This window comes from Stegodyphus dumicola, chromosome 2 (assembly GCF_044657685.1).
Source record: "Stegodyphus dumicola isolate Sdum_Otavi_A_Nest chromosome 2, ASM4465768v1".
NCBI classification, from domain to species: domain Eukaryota; kingdom Metazoa; phylum Arthropoda; class Arachnida; order Araneae; family Eresidae; genus Stegodyphus; species Stegodyphus dumicola.
In genome coordinates this window covers 963702-976500 of record NC_140769.1, presented here as the reverse complement: position 1 = coordinate 976500, position 12799 = coordinate 963702, and the positions used below count along the sequence as shown (strand labels likewise).

Genomic DNA, 12799 nt, shown 5'->3' with positions numbered 1-12799 from the left:
GAAACAGCGGCTGAGCGGTAAAGTCGCTGAACACTGGTAGTTCGGTCCGAGGATCGAATCCCGCGAACGGGCTGGCTGCATGGGCGTTTTCGTGGTTTTCTCCATGTGTAACGTGTATGCGAACCAGTTTCCCTTAGAAAGTCCTCCACGAAGGCATCCCTCCCCTTAGGCAGATAGCCGTAGTGTGCTTTGTCATAATAAAATAAACCAAAACCTTTTGATGAAACCAGTCTTTCCTTTCATCTCATACCTTCAAAATGATTAGCCTCTAAAGACTGATAAAGGCTCTGACGAAATACTTCGTGAAGAACTTTCTAAGGGAAACCAGCTATCATACGCGGTACACATGAGAAAATCCATGAAAACGCCCATGCAACCAGCCCGTTTACCGGGGTTCGAACCCCGGAGTAAACTACCAGTGTTCAGCAACTTTACCGCTCGGCCGTTTGTGGGCCTTTATGAAATGGAAGGCGATAACTTTATTTAAAATGATTGTCAGAAATACCAAAATGTTTCGAAAAGTTGGATACTTTTCAATATACTTTCAGAATGCTTAAAGAAAAAGAGAAGAAAAATAAATTTTTTCGTAAAATTTAGTATTCGTATTTTTTTTTTAATTTAAAACTTTTCAATCTTATGATATTTGATTCTTGCGATTTCAAAAATAAAATATTTGACTAAAATATTAATAACATTTTAAGAAACCAAATGTAGGATAAAATTGTATAAAGCAATGGGCACAATGATAAAACTGTTTAAAGCAGTGTATGCAAGTCATCCTAAGTTAAAATATCGGTTATACATCTCTCTTATTTATATATATTTTTTCTGAACGGAACATTGAAAGGCGTGTAAAACTGTGCTTTACTGTATTTTCTCTTTTAATATAGTATGCAGTTTTCAAACGCATCGTAGTCTGGGTTACAAAGTATTCTTCCGAAAGAAACGCAGTTCAAATAAATAAAATCAAATTCTGGAAAATTGATATTAATAAATATATTTAAAATGCTCAGTTCGAAGGAATAAAGAGAAAATTTTAAAACAATTATCTGAAGAGACAATGCAACACAAACAATTAAAATAAAAGTATAAAAATTTAAAAATGACCTAAAATAATAACTATGACGAAAAATATATATAAAGAAAACTATTTGAAAAAAAAATAAATAAAATAAACGCTGCACCTTTATTTACGCAGTTCGAATAGGTAAATAGAAATTTTTAAAACAGTTATTCGAAAAAAAAAAAAAAAAAAAAGCGTGCAACTTAAACAATTAAAATGAAATTCGAAAAAGAAAAAAATTACTTAAAATAATAAGTTATAATTAGAAATATAATATAAAGAATATTATTTGGAAAAAAGGAACGATGGTGACTTTTTTTCCTCTCACGGGAAAGGAAACTAGGTTGCCATATATTAAGAAGTTCGCCAAGTAAAGTATTCTTGGTGCAAACTAACAAAAAAGTGCCAACATAAATTTGTGAATTTCTCCGTAAATTTCGCTCCAAATTTTACAAAATTTCATATTTAGGCGTAATTTGAGTCGTAGAATCGAAATATGTAAAAAAAATTGGTATGTTATTTCAGAAAAAGTCCGATTTTGTGTGAAAATACCTATGTTAGAATAGTGCTATATATAAATCTTATATATATCCTAAGTCGCGCTTTCGAGACATGAAGAACGCAATTTGAATTTTGTCAATCGGCCCAGTAGATCGGCAGATATAGGACTGTCCCTTTTTTTTTTTTTTTTTTTTTTTTTTTGAGCAGTGTACATAAAATTTTATCTCGTGAAGAAGAAGAACACTTGATAGAAATTTCCTGCGATAGAACTAAAAGTGAAGATTTCACAAATAACACACTTGCTAACGTTTCGCTGAACCGAAAAAAGAGTTTAAAGGCATTTTCAATAAAGCAATTAAATTTTTATTGCCTTTTTGCACAACCTGTTTCTGTGAACGAAGATCTTCTTCCATTTTGTTATTTGAAAAACAAATACAGAACAAAATTAAAAGTAGATCCTGGTTTACGGTTAAAGCTAAGTGAAAAAATCTGATGTGTACACCACATAAATTCCTTATACGGAATACTAAATTATACGCAATTTTCTTACCTATCATTTAAACATATTAAATTAACAGTTAACGAAATCTGAATTAAATCTACTTCGTCCATAGCTCATAAATGACATTAGAATAAATGCACTCTTTAAAATTCAGTATATTTGTTTACTATAGAGACATTCTGGCGCTAGGTTCACTTAACAGCGTTACATCTCATTTATTTTTAACTCAGAGTGCACACAAATTATATCATCTGAAGAATTACCACAAGTTCCATTTAAATACTGTCTCGTGATAAATCTAAAACGATGTTTAATAGAAACTAAATAAATAATAAAGAAACAGGTTTTTCACAGACGATTCGGCGCCGCTTACCTAATGAGAATGCGATACTTATTAATTCAGTTCTCACTTCGCGGCAAGGCAAAAATACATGAAAATTCAAAATGTTTTCATTAAAATTTGAAAGATCTAGAAAAACGTAAAACACCAAGTACAAATAAAACAATTAGAAAAAAGTTTTTACAATTAAAATTACAGTTTGTAGGCAGAAACAAGCTAATAACTTGTTTTTGCTTACAAACTGTAATTTCTGCTTGCAAACCAATTTTTAATCTAATAATTAGCATTTGTGAATATTCAATAAAAATAGCTAATATGTTCTGAAAATGACAAAATATATTTTTTTTAATATTTCTATTGAGAAATTGAAAAATAATCATTGTAAAATGTAACGGTGATACAAAAGTTTTTGAGTTTTTGTTTAGGTGGCATGCGTTTGTCAAAATCTTGAGAATCGCTGTTTTAGAATACAGTATAAAGTCTGTAATCCGGACGTCCATTATCCGTAATGATGTATAATCCGGAACTAAAAGCCACAAGCTTTACGCATGCCCGTGTTGAAAGAAATGTTTAATAAAGTAAACAAATAAATATTAAGCTTTTTTTGTAAAATTTGATACCCTTTAGATCATAATTGCTCTTTATTTCATAAATTACGGTTTTATATTTTTAATTGTATAATTGCTGCATGGCATCTTACCAGATTTAAACTGATGATCTATAATCCGGAATCGCCGAAGTCCCGGCGAATCCGGATTACGGACTTTGTACTGTATTATTTAAATTCCTGTATTTTTTGTTAATTGGATTTTCTTTTTGCGTTTCTCTTCAGATGGATGTGATGTTGGACTACAATTTTAACTTAGGTCAAGGTAACTTCATGCTGTCAGTCGCTGGTCTACACGTACTGTCTTGTGTGTATGGCAGAAGGAAACATACCATGGTCACGGTAAGATGATACTTCCTAATATTTGCAAAAAAGTTTTACCTGGAATTCAACTGAATTTCCTTAAAAATGATTTGACTTGATATAATGTGGTTTTAGCTTAACATGTTTCTTGTGATTCACAAATATTTTTTAGTAAGTCTGCTTTAGTTATAAATTTCTTTTTTAGCATATTGCTTTTAAGTCCTCAGTGTTTTGTGTGGTTTTCTTCTCGAGTATTCTTTTAATATTTGTTTTAGCATCTGTGATGATTAATTGTATTTTTATGTACACAGCGCAAAAATAATTGGACAGTTCTATATCTATCTATTGGACAGTTCTATTCTACTGGGCCAATTGACGGAATTCAAATTGCGTTTTTCATGTCTCGAAAGCGCGACATACGATATATATTAGATTTATAAGTACTATTCCGTTGTGAAGACTGTAAAAAAATTGCAGCGAAAATGTATGCACAAAAGCGCCAAATCTAGCAAACGCACCCATTTAACAGCGCGCCAAATTTAGCGTACGCGATGATTTCAAATTGCGTAAGTTTAGATAGTTCTATATTTCTTAAGACGCTATTGAAATACTAGTTTAATTTTTAAATCCTTTTTTGATATCCTATGGATTTAACAATTTGGTAAGTGCCCATGACGAAAAGTCTGGAATAGAATTTTGGGTAAAGTGCAGAATCACCAACTGCTTGACGCGTTTTTAAGAATTGCACATACTCGGTATCCATGTACACAGCGACCTATTGTCGCAAAGCAGATTAAATTGTGAACATATTTGTGGCAACACAAACGTTCTGGTTATTAGCTCCCGAAGCAGCTATATTATGGAGTCGGCTGTAAAAAGTTGGAAGTAATTGCTTTTCAAATAAATAAAATATCGCAATTCTTGCAACAGTCACATATTCGATGATTTTAAGGTGTATGAGTCCCTTTAACCTTTTGCACATTACCTTTATTTATTAAATATCATGTTTTAGGTATTCAAACTATAAAACTAAGTTTTAGAGCAATATTGCAAAATAATTTAAAAATGAGCGTATCTTTAGAATATCCGATACAGTTCCGCGCCCTGGATATAAAAACGTTTTTATTCCCCCCCCCCCGTAGAGTGTTGCCATTGCTCGCTTTTAAATTGTTGAGTTTGTTAATCAAAGATTCGTTAAAGGTTTACAAAATATGAAATCGATAATAAAACAAACTTCAGATTCAAATTAGAGCTTCCACATGCCCATATTCTATGGAAGATTACATTATTCAAATTTGGATGGCTGTAGGTACCGTTGTTTTATCACAATGCGAGATACATACATACATTTATGCAGATTCTTCATTATTTAATTTCTTTAAATATAAGACAGTGCGATAATATATGTTGGCAACAATTTGAAAAGTGATGCACCCTTTTAAAGTTTTTGACGCAAAATGCCAAAATGAAATTAATAGTCCTTCAGGGCAAATTTCCCCTCTGGACTAATAAATATAAATACATAAAAATTTTAAAGTACTCAATAGATAACTTAAATGGAAATGAATTTTGGTTTACCGATACCAGTAAATTTTTCCATTACCTCTTATTGTTTAGAAGAGGTTTACAGATGTCGGTGTGAAAATTCGTATAAACCCATATAAACCGATAGAATTTCGGCATCAATTGGGTTGTTCTATTATCAGTCAGAAAAACTCATACAGATAAACCTGTAGAAGTCAGTAAAAATTGGTAGGAAACTACTCTGGTTTTTATGGGGATTTTTATTAGGAGTTCATTTAGGTTTTACTTCCCTTCAGGTTCTGCACCCTTGTGAGCTGGAACTGAATCGTCAACTGATCTTGGCGGATGAAGAAGTGAAGATGTCCTTCAATCTGACCAGTGTCCAGTTGTGTTTAAGTGCACCTGTTGTCCAGACGGTTCTTCAAGTTTCAAGGCAACTGCTCAAGAGCATTCAGGTAAATTATTGCACACTTCATGTTTAGTTTTCATAATAGGCGCAGTATTCGTTCAATTGTTTTAAATACACTGCCCTCTAAAAGTTAAGGAACAGCATGTGTTTCAAAGTTCACCATTACAAACGTGTCAGTAACGTTTAAATTCACAGTTTATATACTTCCTAGTAACGAAGGCTGAGAAAATTTATGCAACACAATAACTGTCACTTTCATTTTATAGAAATAAATACTTATGTAGGAGTTGGAGAAATAATGCAAATACTGTGAGTTTTGTCCACGAGTGTTGATCTTCAATTGTTATTAGCAATTTCGTTGACAATATCCATGAGGAGTCGTTTGCCAGATTCGTTGTGGCGGCGGGCGATCGAATGGATGGAAATAGAGATGTCACAAGCTAATGCTATCAAGACGTGTCAATGGCTTAGTTTGGCCCACCGAGTATGGAATAAGTTTCAAATCTAGGATTCTGTGTCTTAAAGACACGTTCCAGGCAGATCAAAAGTTACAACAACTGAGGGAGATCGTTATTTAGCTCTTTTAGTCCAAAGGAAGAGCAGCATTACTGCGTCTCATATCATAGTAGATAATTTACAGGCAACAGGAAAGGAATCTCAGCTACCACAGTGTGCAGACGCCTAGATAATACAGGTTTGTATACAAGATGATCAGTTTTTGGTGTCCCCCTTCATCCGAGGATACAGAGGTGCCCGTTTATGTTGGGCAAGAGAACACGTCTACTAAACGAGTCAACAACTTTGATAATTTGTTGGTTATTCTGGCATGCAGCGGGAGATGCACTACTCCTGCTCTTTTCAGATTCCTGAATGAGCCCCCTTAGAGTCCTGACATATTTAAAAGTCCAAAAAGAAAACTTCTGCAGTTTGAAATAGCTTTGTACAACAACGGGTGTCTATTCGTTTGACGAACGAGTCCAAGTACACACTGGAGAGTGATTAATATCTTCAGCTGATCTGGAGGAAACAATACACCAGATACAGCCTGTCTCACATTCTGGAAAGACACAGTAACAGAGGTGGTGGAATAATGGTTTGGGCAGGGATCTCTGGCTGTGGTCACGGTATCGAGACGAGATCCTCAATCGATGCCCGCTTATATACCACTGCTATTTGTCCTGGATTTCTCATGATGGGCAACAATGAGCGACAGCACCGACCTTGGATTGCGAAAGAATATGTTGAGGGTCACGGTATGAAGCGAATGAAATGGTTAGTTCAATCCTCAGACCTGAATCCGATAGAGCATCTTTGGAACTACCTTGGGAGAGAGATTGCTACTTTAAGCTCAAGGTCGTTACATGAGGTTGAACAAGAATTACTCCGTGCCTGGTCGTTGCTTCCCATTTCACTGGTCGAAAACTTAATGTTCCCTATGTTTCCTCAAGAAACTTATAATGTTTTTTCAATACTGGATATCTCTGCCAAGAGTGCAATTTTTTGTTGTAATTCATGTTTGTGTTGAACTTTAGAAACAACGTATGTCTCATTCATTAAAGAACTGTTTAGTGAACATGCTCTCCGAGTTTATTTTTTCTATGTTTCTTCATTTTCAAAGTAAACACAAAAAACATGCTGTTCCTTAACGTTTGAAGGGCAGTGTACATATCTTTAACCCTTTGCGGCAAAGTGTGTTCAGCCTGGACACACATAAAAATTTCCTTCTGTACGCACAGAAAAATTGAATGAAAAAGGATTTATAGGTTACTATAGGTTACTCTGAACCTTCTTTATTCATAGTAGATAGCAGCTCAACACAAACCAGTCCATATAGTTTAGCCATGTTTAGTAATTTAAAACCCTCATTTATCAAAGAAATCTTCCAGATTTTTTTTAGGGTATAAAAGGAATTGTTTGAAAAGAAATTTCTATGTTATTTTTTTGGCTGTATGCTAATCTCCATTCCATATTAGTTTTAAATTTTTACCTCGAAATCTTGCCTAAAATCAAACGGCGAACCCTAGGTGTGCCCAGACGGGGCTCACCGATAATCTAGGACAACTGAGAATCTGTACTCTTTGTTTCTCCGCATCTCATCGGTCAGTTCATTGACAACAATGCTCGTTTCAGCGCTCTTTTCGAAGCTCTTTTCTATCAGTGTGCCCACTTTGGGCTCACCAACAGAATTAAAACGATAAGTGCTATCTTCACAAAATTTTACTTGTGTACTCCTCTAGGCCTAATTAGACTGCCTATTTTTTTTTTTTTTCTTTTTTTTTTTTTATTAAAACTCCAACTTTAAACGGTAGCGTGCCGGAAAGGGTTAAAATAATACGGTAGGTACAGTGTGTCCTCCGACATCCATAAAGCTTTGTCTTTCAAACTTTAAGATATTTATGTAATAAATTGAATCATAAGCCTCGGCATTATAAAAGAAGTGTGTTGCTACTAGCATTATACTTATCTTTGAAATTTTTTTTTTTTTTTTTTTTTTTTTTTGTATTTTGAATTTACAAACTAACGATTTGAAGTAATAAACATAGATTCAATTCATTTGTTGTTAATTAGGAGCTCGATCAGTGAAATGACTCTAGGCAGATTCATTAAAATCATCTATCAATCTATCTATCTATCTATCTATCTATCTAATCTATCTATCTATCTCTATATATAAAGAAGAGTGTGCGTTTGTATGTTTGTGCGCATGCCTTTTCTAAAAAACTAGAGTTTTATTCCGATCTTGATGAAATTTTGCACATTTGGCCTGCGAAACGAGATGAAGATTATAAGGTAATTACCCCTTTCTTCCTGGCTCCCTTCGTGGCGTATTTGGAAGCATACATGACTCGTATTCGAGGAGATCCAGAATTCGAGTCCCGGCGGCATGTAAACATTGTGTACCGCGCCACGCACATAGAGAAAAATCCCTCCTCGTGATTGGATATGGCTTCCAATGACATCATATCCTCTATGCTTAGGAGCGCGTTGACTTTGCTTGGGCTCGAGGGTACACATCCATACTGTTTGTTTACATTTTGATAGTAATACCGAAAAGCCTATCACGTGCGATGTATTTTTGTTGCTATGAGATTATACTTCTTACAACACAGTAATGTGGTGGATTTAATATTAAAAAAATGTAGTGATTTTTTTCCCTAGAGAGAAAAAGTATTAATTCTTCTTTTTTTAACTCCTTAAATGTGTATTAATATCAAGTGCAAAGAATTTTGATAAAAGTATTCTTAATTTAAAACCCTTCATATTAAAGGTGTTGTGATTATTAACCCTTTCCCGCACGCTACCCTTTAAAGTTATAATTTTGATAAATAGAAAAAGGTAGGCAGTCTAATTAGGCCTAGAGGAGTACACAAGTAAAATTTTGTGAAGATAGCACTTATCGTTTTAATTCTGTGGGTGTGCCCAAAGTGGGCACACTGATTGAATAGAACTTCGAAAAGAGTGCTGAAACGAGCATTGTTGTCAATGAACTGACCGATGAGATTCGGAGAAACAAAGAATACAGACTCTCAGTTGTCCTAGATGATCGGTGAGCCCGGTCTGGACACACATAAGGTTCGCCGTTTGATTTTAGGCAAGATTTCAAGGTAAAAATTTAAAACTAATATAGAATAAGAAGACTAGCATACAGCCAAAAAAATAACATAGAAATTTCTTTTGAAACAATTCCTTTTATACCCTAAAAAAATCTGGAAGATTTCTTTGAAAAATGAGGGTCTTAAAAAACTAAACATGGCTAAAATATATGGACTGGTTTGTGTTGAGCTGCCATCTACTATAAATAAAGAAGGTTCAGAGTAACCTATAAATCCTTTTCCATTCAATTTTTCTGTGCGTACAGAAGGAAAGTCTTAGGTGTGTCCAGACCGGACACTCTGTGCCGCAAAGGTTAACTAATTATTTCATGTTCATTATATATACGTTTTCGGAAATAGCAAAAACGAAGCTGGGCCCTAACATTCATTACAAGTACACAATAAATTCACAATAATCATAATCAGTCTGAAAACGTAAAATTTATTTTTGAACTTAGACTATAATAGATTTGTAACAGAGAAATAGAGATACGTATTTTAAATGGAATAATGTTACTTTATGAGTATTGCCCATTTTAAATGTAATGTGATTAATGAACCTTTTTTATCTTTGCATAAAAATAGTTTTTGTCACGAAAGGAAGTTTCCTTTCTTATACACGTGTATTAAATTCAGCGACAGTATTGAATGCCCCTTTTTCTTCCATTTAAGACATATGTTGGAATGACATGAACATTAATATGGAAATAACATAATATTTGGAAAGGGAATATTTTCTTCAATGTGAAAGAAACAGAATACATTAAAAGTGCAGTAATATAATAATATACTTAATAGAACACATTGCCTTTACAGTTGGACCCAGAATCGTCGTGTTTTTGTTTTTGCACTAAATTCATCTAGTTATATAAGCTAAGCGCTTAGATTGCTTCGGCTTCTGATAGTAGCAGTATCTTTGGAAGATTTTATAATTTTATAATTCCATGGAACAGGAAGCCGTCTGCAGAAGGCTGCAGCTAAATGTTTTCATTTCAAAGAAAACAAATGATAATTTTCACGCTTCCGTGTCACTCATGCGCATTATTCAACGAAAACAAAACCGTAATAACCCCGCCCCTAAACGTCACTACGCCAATAGAAAATGATGCCATAAGAAAGTATGTCCAATCACGAATATGGATTTTTGCTTATGCGAGTGGTGCGGTACAGAATGCTTATATGCGCCCCGGCGGCATAGTTCACAAGTGTACATTAGCGTAGCCACTGAGGAAGGGGTTTCGAAAATGGACCAATTTATGGCTTTTGTGACGTTTAATCTTCGTGCATGTCAGTGTATGTTGTTCGTGTTTTAATTAGTATTTGTTTCGCAGTTATAAATGTATGGCGTTATAGTAGAAAATCTCGTAGTGCTTTCGTTTAATGAGTTTAATTAATCGCTGACATTTCACTTTCGCGATTTTTATTACGCATTAATATTTGGATTGATGTTAACGGCGTGTTATTGCTCTTTACATTGAGAAAATTACTCAAGCTACAGTTAGCCTCAGATATTATGCATTTACGAACACCTGTGGATTAAGAGAACTCAAGTGTATATTTTTTTTAATTGAGGAGAAGGACTGGAATTATTACACTGAATCTACTGTTTTCTTATTTCAGTCCTTGCATTCTTTTTTTTTTTTTTTTTTTTTTTTCAGAATACATATTAATTAATAGATTCAGAATACATATGGTGTATGATCTGATTATATCCATTGTTAATATTAAAAGTTATATGTGAATTAATTGAATATATTAGTTTTGAATACGATAAATTTATTCTGTTTGATGAGTATTTCTTGTGTAGACAGACATTTAAGAGTGAGCAGTTGTTAAATGTGAAATTTAACACACTAAATGTATACGAATGCAAATTAGTAAAGTTCACTTTGAATAACATTCTGCGTTGGCTATTATTATATGAACATCCTTTTCATATAGACTGCGAAAAAACATGCTGACTTCTATTTACACATATAATTGGTGTAAATATTTTTCTCATATGCATAGTTTTATGTAAAGATAGCATTTGTGCTCAGATGTTTATCACATATTCATTTCTTCATTTTCCCACTTATTAAGTAATATTTCACATGGATAATTTTTCGGAGTATCCAACATCTGTTTGTATTTATTTCAAATTCTTTCAACCAGGTAGTGAAATCTTCACAATTACTTGCATTTGATCTAACTTCGCAATGAAAATTTTCAGAAGAAACGAGATGATGCTTTAATTATTTTGTACAGGAAATTGCGTGGTAGAATATTTTCAACCATCTTGCTTAAATCGTAAAGCACGCGGAAGGTTGTGTGACTTAACAGAAATATTACTGGATGCCCATTGGTCCATCCTAAAAGCCACTCCCTCGGTGGCTACACAGATGTGCACTTCTGAAATATGCGTTCCGGCGGCGTAATTAGTAAGTGGACATGGGTATCACAACCGAGGGAGTGGCTTCTAGAGCAAACCAATGAGTTTCCAGTAGTATATTCCATCATGTCACATGACCTGTGCCATACCTACGAACTTTGCAATGGTTAAAGTAAAATTATTAAGAATGCTTTGCCTACTACTTTCCTTTACAAAACAAAACAGTGATTTTCTGCAAAAATAGATAAAATATTACTAGTCGTAAAGATTTCAGTTAAAGCATTTAAAAGGAATACAAAGCAATTATACACTGAATACTGTGAAACAAATGCGAAGTCTAAACAACAGCTCAAACAAAGCTTGGACGTCATAAAAGCATTAGAAGCCTATTGGCCTGTATTCGAAACCCTTCCCGCAGTTGCTGTATGGATGTGCACTTAAGAATTATGCATCCCGACGAGAGCATTGCTCATTTTTGATGTCTGCTGCATCAGTATAACCTAAGGACTGTACAAGGTCACTGTCTACATAAAATGTCGACCCCCCACGGGCTAAATTAGAATTTTAGCCCGTAAACTCATCTTAAGTTTACGTCACCATTTTGCCCTATTGCTAATAGTCACATTCTGACTATCAGTGTAAGTCCTGCATGCTAAGCAACGAATTTGTAATTGCATTTTGTGCAAAAATAAATATTTGTACTTTACAGTTTTAATTTTGAAAACATGTTCCTTATCTTAGGGTTGTATTCCCGCTGTCAAATCATACCGAGATTGTTAGATGGCGCTTTGTTCGTTTACTCTTTAAAGAAGTGTAGATCAGCAGTTCTCAGCCTTTTGACTAATTTGACCATCTAAACAAAAATTGAGAAAATTTAGTAACCACCACTACATTTTACAATGATTGTTTTTCATTTTCTCAGAAATATTAAATATATATATATATATATTGCCGTTTTCGCAACCTGTTGGCTATTTGTATTAAATGTGCACACATAAAAAATATTATATTAAAAATTCGTTACCATTTTAATTATCAAAATTTAAGTTATAATATTTAATTCTAAAATTTATTGTGAAATTTATGCCTGTTTAACAGACATCAATTTCTTTATGTCTGGTCGTATTTCACTTAACTTTAACCGTAGATTAGGATCCACTTCTAATTTTGTTCTGTATTTTTTTAAATGTAACATGAAAGTAAATCCTTATTCACACAAATAGGTGGCAAAAAAGGTAATAAAATTTTAATAGCTTTATTTGAAATTCCTTTAATTTTTTTTTCAGTTCAGCCGAAAGTTAACAAGCATGTTATTTTTGAAATCTTCAGTTAGATTTTAGTCACAGAAAATTTCTATCAATTGTTCATTTCCTTCACGAGATTGTTGAATTTAATCGGTAAAAATATTTTTTAATTACTTTGTTTCTTTGCGTACCACCTATTTTTCTCTTGCGTACTACCGGTTGAGAATACCTGGTGTAGATCTTTCCAAAACAGAGTCTTAGTAGCAGAATTTGACTTTATTCTTTTTCGTGGGTACTTCAAAAATCGTCAAAAAAATAGGGTTTCAGAAGTGCCATCTAAAG

At 33.5% G+C, this 12799-nt stretch overlaps 1 protein-coding gene across 1 annotated transcript in view; it reads left to right on the top strand.

Moving 5' to 3' along the window:
* The window catches only part of LOC118194141 (intermembrane lipid transfer protein VPS13A-like), a 483044-nt gene that overhangs the window by 241726 nt on the left and 228519 nt on the right, over positions 1 to 12799 (top strand). The window contains exons 37-38 of the mRNA XM_085810380.1: positions 3239 to 3355; positions 5137 to 5295. Coding sequence (XP_085666506.1) covers positions 3239 to 3355; positions 5137 to 5295 — 276 coding nt within the window. The remainder of the gene's footprint in view (positions 1 to 3238; positions 3356 to 5136; positions 5296 to 12799) is intronic.